The sequence below is a fragment of the Nicotiana tomentosiformis genome, chromosome 2 (assembly GCF_000390325.3).
Source record: "Nicotiana tomentosiformis chromosome 2, ASM39032v3, whole genome shotgun sequence".
Classification (NCBI taxonomy): domain Eukaryota; kingdom Viridiplantae; phylum Streptophyta; class Magnoliopsida; order Solanales; family Solanaceae; genus Nicotiana; species Nicotiana tomentosiformis.
Genome location: NC_090813.1, coordinates 174446535 through 174454690, shown reverse-complemented (window position 1 = coordinate 174454690; position 8156 = coordinate 174446535). Strand labels below are relative to the sequence as shown.

General features: G+C 40.9%; 1 protein-coding gene across 1 annotated transcript; it reads right to left on the bottom strand.

Annotated features, from left to right (window-relative positions):
- Positions 1–2071: 2071 nt before the first annotated feature.
- LOC138906118 (uncharacterized) lies at positions 2072–7677 on the bottom strand. Its single transcript, XM_070194639.1, has 7 exons — positions 7056–7677; positions 6574–6905; positions 6086–6334; positions 5642–5810; positions 5332–5584; positions 4804–5057; positions 2072–2259 (listed from the first exon to the last, which is right to left on the bottom strand). Exons 1-7 carry the CDS (start codon positions 7675–7677, stop codon positions 2072–2074), a joined length of 2067 nt encoding a protein of 688 aa, XP_070050740.1.
- Between the last annotated feature and the right edge of the window lie 479 nt (positions 7678–8156).

Genomic DNA, 8156 nt, shown 5'->3' with positions numbered 1-8156 from the left:
AACAATAATAATTAAGAACAAAGGGGTATATGCTTGTAATATGGTTGCCAAATAAAAATTTATAGGCTCAAAAGGATTGACTAAGGATAATTTTTATTGTGGTAAGCATTAAGCTCAAACAAATTAAAGAAAGCCCAAAATCATTTTTCAAACCGAGCAAAACCTAAAATTTCGCTTCAACTCACATGTTGGGCAAGTTCTAGACTCTAATGCAATGACACAGACTATACAATTTCTCACCACACATGGCACATGACTCACTAAGAACGGTTCCATTCCTATTCTCAAACAATTGCAAGTATTCACAGAGCCACAAAATATTAAGCATCAAGCACAAAGTGACACAAGCCAAGAAAATGAGATATAGGCGTCAATAAACATGTTATTATTCAACAAGGCATCATAACATTTTCAAATCATAGGGAAGGTACTACATATGCTAGAGCCTAAATATGTTACTATCAAACTAGTCAAAGGCGCTTAGCAATTCTCATTTTTTCATTCCTCTATTCCCTAAATCCTATTCTAATCTAAAGACAAAACAAAAACTACTACCCGGTTCAACTACATCCCGTGAAAAAAAACCGTGGCACAAAAAAAAACCACGAGGGATTATTACTATCTAACATAATACAAAGGACACACACATATATATATATATATATATATATATATATATATATATATATATATATATATATATATATATATATATATTGTTAGACTTTAGTCCTTCAAGAAAACTGCCTAAGAGATCCATCGCCGGAAAAAGTCTAGTTTTTTTAAAAGGAATTACGAAGCCAAAAAGTAAAATAAAAAAAATTAAACATACGAACTAATTAGTTTATCTAATATTTACAAATGACAGAGAATACCTCCCACCCCACACTTAGTTCATGCATTGTCCCCAATGCATTTAAATGTTCCAAATATATATATAAAAAAGGCACGGGGGTATGAAAAACTCTCTGATCAGTCATCATCCTCGCCCTCATCTTTGAAGGCCTCATCTGCAGCTGTCCACTCATCATTCGCTGCTCCCTCCTCAGCATCATCATCCTCCTCGGACTGCTCTGGCTCGGCCTCAAAACATACTGGTGTTTTGACATCCTAATCATCTAGGAGTCGTTGGCCATCGCCAAGCCTAACTAGCTATTGTGCATGAGCATTGAGCGGAAAACGCTCATCCAAGATAGCCCTCTCCTCAGTAGTGGCCGGCCTACCCCCAATACTGAGCTGTAAATCCATCATCCTATATAGATGTGCCATAAAGTTGTCATCTCGATCATTGCGCTCAACACCTGTCATTGCGGCCATGGCATTCTCCTCTTTAACCTGGATCCTTGTGATGTCTGTTAGTCTGAGGGGTGGAGGAATGACTATATCAAAATCTTGCTCCTCCTCCACCTCTTATTTTCTCAGATACTGAGTCAATATGTTGGCGAAGGACAATCTATCAATGCGCTTGCTTGTTCTCACCTAATCCATCTGGTAGCGTATTAAGTGGCCCACATTCACCTTCTGGTCAGTCATGAGGAAGTACAACACGCATATCTTTTCACGGCTAATAAGAGTCTCATGTTGATCAATTTTAACCACACCTGAGCTTTCGACTTTATTTTCTTCTTTGGAAATTTCCTATAGTGTTGAGTCCTCTTGTCACGAACCCAAGCAGTCATAGAATTGACACCACAGAGAGTGTGTCTCAATGCTTGATATGTAGTAAGGGTGATGAAGTTGTCCAAGGGTTTCTGTGAAACATCCGGATCTCCCAAAAATTACATATAGTTGTTGCCGAAAAATCGATTACTCTTCCCCTAATAAGCACCAGCTGCTCAGGATCATTTGGATCAAAACTGACATAAAACTCCCGAACGAGGTTTACATTGATATCCATGGTGTTTCTAAACACGTAGCTCAAGCCAAGATCATAAATACCTTTCCAAAATGATTGATACTTAGCTTGTAGGTGGCTCTCGTGAACAACTGACTCAGAATGTATATGTCTCGGCTGACAAAGCTTGTACCAGTCCTTGGTAGAGTGTGGTGTGCTATTCAGACCAAATTCTCGTTATCCCTCAGGTTGTGGACATGTGGCTTCTATTGCTGCAACTGCTTGCAACCCTTCAACTTGGCTTGAAGTGGCCTCCCCTCTTTTTCTCTTTTTCGATGGAGGTCTGAAAGAAGCCTTGGCCTTAGTAGGAGCAGTAGCCTTGCCCTTGCCTTTACCATCGTCTTTTTTAGGAGGCATATTTGTACCTTCATAAGTGAATATTCCTCAGTGATAAAGCATATGAATCAATTCAAAACATGGTCTTGCGACCCCACTCTTAAGAGTTCACGACATGATGTTCAACCATTTTGAGGCTACTCAAACTTCACCTCTTGAATTTTAGCATGAGAATCAAGTAATGGCAAAATGATGTTTACTATAATTGGGATGCATATAGCTACCGATGAACCAACCTAAACTTGCAATTTGGAGTGGTGCAAGGCGACATAGCACTACTATAACAATCCCGGAGTCTAGAACTCCATTTGGGCAAAGAATGCCTTTGAGGCATTTTGACAAACACTTAGTGTGCACTAATACCAAGTTAGTGCTTGTAGGGATGAGGGATTGCCTCACCCTTCCAAATCGGCTTGGGGATTTCACGTTACCACCCTTGTACATAACAATAATACAAATCCTATGGGGTTAATGGGATTAGGGCTAGCAAGCACATTCTTCCTATGAAGATATACCCAAAAGTTGGGGAATTGCATTCTTTAACTCAATTCGCATTTTTGACAAAGAAAAGAGTTATAAACATACCTTAGATGCTTAGTAGGAGGATTTTCTCTTCAACTAATGTTTCAAGTGACTTGAAGGAAAGGGTGTATGAAAGTCTTCAATGGAGTTTGTGTGTGAGAGGGAGGGGAAAAATAGGAGTGGGCAGTAGAGAGGAATTTTTCTATTATGTTTTAATTAATGTGTGTGTGTGTGTTTTGAGTTATAACCGGTGGGATTAAGAAGTTAAAAAAAATTAAACTTACCTAACCTCGCTATAACCCGTGCACTGCGAGGCTAATGTGACACTGACCTCCCTATAACCTGCGCGATGCGAGGCTAACATGAGGTACTGCTCGTTGTATCCCTTGCGACGTAAGGCTAATACGGGGTGCTTCTCGCTGTATCCCGTGCGAGGCGAGGTGAAATGCGAGGTGCTGCTCGTTGTATCCCATGCGACGTGAGGTGCAACTCGTTGTATCCCGCGTGATGCAAGGCGAAACTCAAGGTAATTACCTAGCAATGCGAGGTCTGCTGCCAGGTCTGTTATTCTTTAGTCTTTGTGGCACGGGGTAGATGTCGAGGTCTGGAGCGTACTCATGTGATTTGTATTCCGTGTTGTGCCCGACTCCAAGCGCAATGACATCCCAAAGTGCTCTGTTACCTGTTCAAACAACAAAACTTAACTAAAACTTGTTAGTAAGTAAAAGCAAGGAGAAAATTCTAGTTAAGTTAAAATAAACTACGCATTGGGTTGCCTCCCAACGAGCACCTAATTTAATGCCGCGACACGACGCATGCGATCAAACTTAAGGTTCACTCAACAATTGAGGCTCCTTCAAATGAATCACCGATACAACGTTTTCCTCCTCCATGCCAAGGTAATATTTCAACCTTTGCCCATTGACTCTAAACTTGTTCGTTCCATCCTCAGATTCAATTTATGCAGCTCCACTTGAGAGTACTTGCACCACTCTAAATGGCTCCGGCCATCTAGATTTCAGCTTACCCGAAAATAGTTTCAATCTTAAATTATACAACAACACGGTATCTCTGGGTTTGAAAATCCTCTCTTGAATATGCTTGTCATGCATGATATTCATCCTTTCCTTATACAACATGGTTCTTTCAAAAGCATGGTAACAAAACTCATCGAGTTCTTGAAGTTCTATGACTCTACTCGTACCAGCGGCCTCCATATCAAGATTTAATTGCCTTAATGCCCAAAAAGCTCTATGCTCTATCTCCACCGGTAAGTGACACACCTCTTCGAACTCCAATTTGTACGGTGACATACCAATCGGAGTTTTGAATGCAGTGCGGTAGGCCCATAGTGCATCATCCAATTTTCTCGCCCAATCAGTCCGAGTAGCATTTACAGTTTTGGTCAAAACACTCTTGATTTATCAGTTTGACACCTCAACTTGACCACTTGTTTGTGGGTGATACGGACTGGCAACCTTATGGAGTATGCCATATTTTTCCAGCAACTTTGCGAAGGCTCGATTGCAAAAGTGAGCTCCTCCATCACTGATGATCGCTCTTGGAGTTCCAAATTGGATGAAGATATTTTTTCTTAGGAAACCAATAACTCCTTTTGCATATAGTCCACTGCTTCTAGTATATACTTGTTGTTGTATGAGCTGACAAATGGTCCCATAAAGTCGATTCCCCATACATCAAAAACTTCTACCTCTTGAATTGGGTTCATGGTTCATGTCGACGGGAAATATTCCTCGTACTTTGACACTCATCACAACTCTTAACCCAACAACGTGCATCTTTAAACAACGTCGACCAATAAAAGCCCGACTCAAGCATTTTAGCTATTGTACTTACTCCCCCAAAATGGCCTCCATAAGGTGAAGCATGACATGCCTGCAAAACAGAAGCTTGGTCTATCTCGGGAATACATCTCCGGATCATATTATCAATACAAATCCTAAACAAATACGGTTCATCCTAGAAATACATGCGACAATCACGAAAGAACTTTTTCTTCTGCACAGAAGACACGTCATAGGGAACAATACCGCTTGCTAGGTAGTTTGCAATGTCTGCATACCATGACGCTACATTAAGGCTCGTGCCCAACAATTGTTTATCTGGGAAAGTCTCCATGATCTCTTCCACCTCAACCTTCGTTTCAGCTCCTTCAAGTCTGGACAAGTGATCGGCAACTTGGTTTTCCGTTCCTTTTCGATCACGAATTTCCAAGTCAAACTCTTGTAGTAGTAGAACCCATCGAATCAAGCGTGACTTTGCCTCCTTCTTATCAATTAGGTACCTGATAACAACATGGTAAGTATAAACAATTACCTTCGAGCCTATCAAGTAGGACCAGAATTTGTCAAATGTGAACACCATTGCTAGCATCTCTTTTTGTCACTGTGTAATTCAGTTGAGCGCCATTCAATGTTCTACTTACGTAGTAGAATTGATGCATTATTTTATCTTTTCTCTGTCCAAGTACTGCTCCCACATCATAGTCACTTGCATCACACATCAGCTCAAATGTTTGCTCCCAGTCGGGTGCAACTATGATAGGTGCAGACACTAACCTCTTGTTCAATCCCTCAAAAGCTACCGTGCAGTCATCAGAAAATACAAAAGGGTGATTTTTTTCAAGCAATTTACATAAAGGGTTAGCAATCTTGGAAAAACCTTTTATGAACCGCCTGTAAAAACCGGCGTGACCAAGGAAACTTCTTATTGCCTTGACGGAAGTGGGTGGTGGCAGCTTCTCTATTACATCAATCTTGGAACGGTCCACCTCAATGCCCTTACTTGACACTAGGTGTCCCAAGACTATACCTTCATGTACCATAAAATGTCATTTTTCCCAGTTTAGCACCAGATTCATTTCCAGACATCTCTGCAACACTCTTTTCAAATTCCTAAGGAAATTATCGAAAGAATTTCCCACCACTGAGAAATCATCCATGAAAACCTCCATTATATCCTCTACAATATTTGTGAAGATGGCCATCATGCACCTTTGGAATGTCGCGGGTGCATTGCATAGGCCAAACGACATTCTCTGAAAAGCGTAAATGCCATATGGATAGGTGAATGACGTTTTCTCTCTATCTTTCAGGGCAATAGATATTTGATTATACCCCGAGTATACATCCAAAAAGCAAAAATGAGACCTCTCTGCCAATCTAGCTAGCATCTGATCAATCAACGACAAGGGAAAATGGTCATTTCGGGTGGCCTTGTTCAATATTCTGTAATCCATACAAATTCGCCATCCCGTGACTATTTTCGTTGAGATCAACTCGTTGTTCTCATTTTACACAATAATTATCCCACCTTTCTTTGGCACACACTAAACTGGGTAACCCAATTGCTATCAGAGATGGGAAAAATAATTCCCGCATCTAACCACTTGATCACTTCTTTTTTTAGCACCTCTTCTATGTTTGGGTTCAGCCTTCTTTGATGTTCTCTATAAGGTTTGTGCATATCTTCCAGTAGAATCTTATGCATATAGAATGCCAGGTTGATACCCTTAATGTCTATGATGGTCCAACCGATTGCAGTTTTGCACTCTTTCAACACCTGCAAATGTTGTTCTACTTGTACATCTAACAAACCAGATGAGATAATAATAGGTAAAGTCAAGTTAGGTCCCAAGAAAGCATACCTGAGGTGAGATGGTAGCGGTTTTAGCTCCAATTGTGGTGGCGCTTTGATCGATGGCTTGGCTGGAGGAATCTTTCTTTCTTCCGAGTCTAAAGGCTCAAATTCGAGCTCTCTTTTCTAGTACCCCTGCCCTTGAAGAGCTAACACCCATTTACTTCTTCTAAGTTCACGAGACAAGCTATTAGAGGGTCTTTTGCATTAAGTGCCTCATCGTCTTCCTCCATGATCACATCCACTGCGTCTGTCAAAGAGCAATTTGCAAACTCACTGGGTCGCCGCATAGACTTTTGCACATTAAATGTTATTTCTTCATTATTCAGTCTCATCTTCAGCTCCCCCGTTTCATAATCAATCAGAGCTCTTCCTGTGGCTAAGAACGTCCTCCCCAAAATTATGGGAATCTCCCCATCAACCTGGCAGTCCAAAATGACAAAATCTGCTGGAAACACGAATTTTCCAACTTGCACAAGTACATCGTCAAGTATACCTGATGGACTTTTCACCGTTCAGTCAGCTAACTATAGTAACATGGATGTGGGCCTTGCTATTCCAATGCCTAACTTCTTATAGATAGACAATGGCATCAGATTTATGCTTGTCCTCAAATCACACAATGCTTTGGCGAATGCATAACTACCTATGGTGCATGGAATTGTGAAGCTTCTAGGGTCGGATAGCTTCTCAGCTATAGGTCTTGTCACGACATCACTACAGTTCTGTGTCAATGTGATAGTTGCTAAGTCTTGAAAGTCGAACTTACGAGACATCAAGTCTTTCATCATTTTTGCATAATCGGACATCTCTCTCAAATCATCAATTAGAGGAATGTTTAGCTGAATTTGCTTCAGCATTTCCATGAATCTTTTGTATTTCTCATCCTTTTGATATTTGGCCAACCTTTGTGGTAAGGGTGCTGGAGCTCGCTTCTTTCCTATGGCTTGAGTTAGATCTTGCTCAGGCACTTTTTCTAGTGCCTTCTCTTGCACTTTCTCAGTCTCTTCTGCAACCTCTTTTTCCTTGTTTATTTCCTCCTGGGCTGGCTGCACTCTCACTTTTGTTATCTCAGTTGACTCATCTACCTCAATTGGCACTGACACAAGTGTTTCAGTTGATCGGTTCTCACGAGCGATTTCTTGCTCTAAATCAAGATTTCTACCATTTCTCAAACTCACCGCCATAAGCTGATTCAGGACTTGTTCCTTCGGATTGACATGTGTGTCTGCAGGTAAAGTCCCTTGGGGACGATTATTCAAAGCCATATATATCTGCCCTAATTGAATCTCAATGCCTTTTATCACTGATTCATGTGCTTCCACCTTCTCTCACAGTTTTCCGTTAGACCCAATTAGTTGTTGCAGCATTCCTTTAATTTCAGACAATCCATCATCTTGTCTCACTAGTTGTTGTTGTTGAGGCTGTTGATAAGCTAGCTGCTGATTTTGCTGACTGTATCCCTGTTGCCTTTGGTAAGGCACTACTTGACCCTGTAGTCGCATAGCTCCAGGATTGTTGGTGTTATTTTATTGTTGTGCTGGTCTATACTGCTGATTCTGCTGCCCCCAATTTTGACCACCTTGCCTCTGGCCTCCATAGTTGCCTATATAGTTCATATTCTCCTGATAGTTTTGGTTTTCATTTTCACCACTCATCGAGTACACGTATGGTTGGTTAATGCATGGTGTACATAATCCCCCATTAGTCGTGTCAACTATGTGTACCTACTTCTGGCCTGATTCAT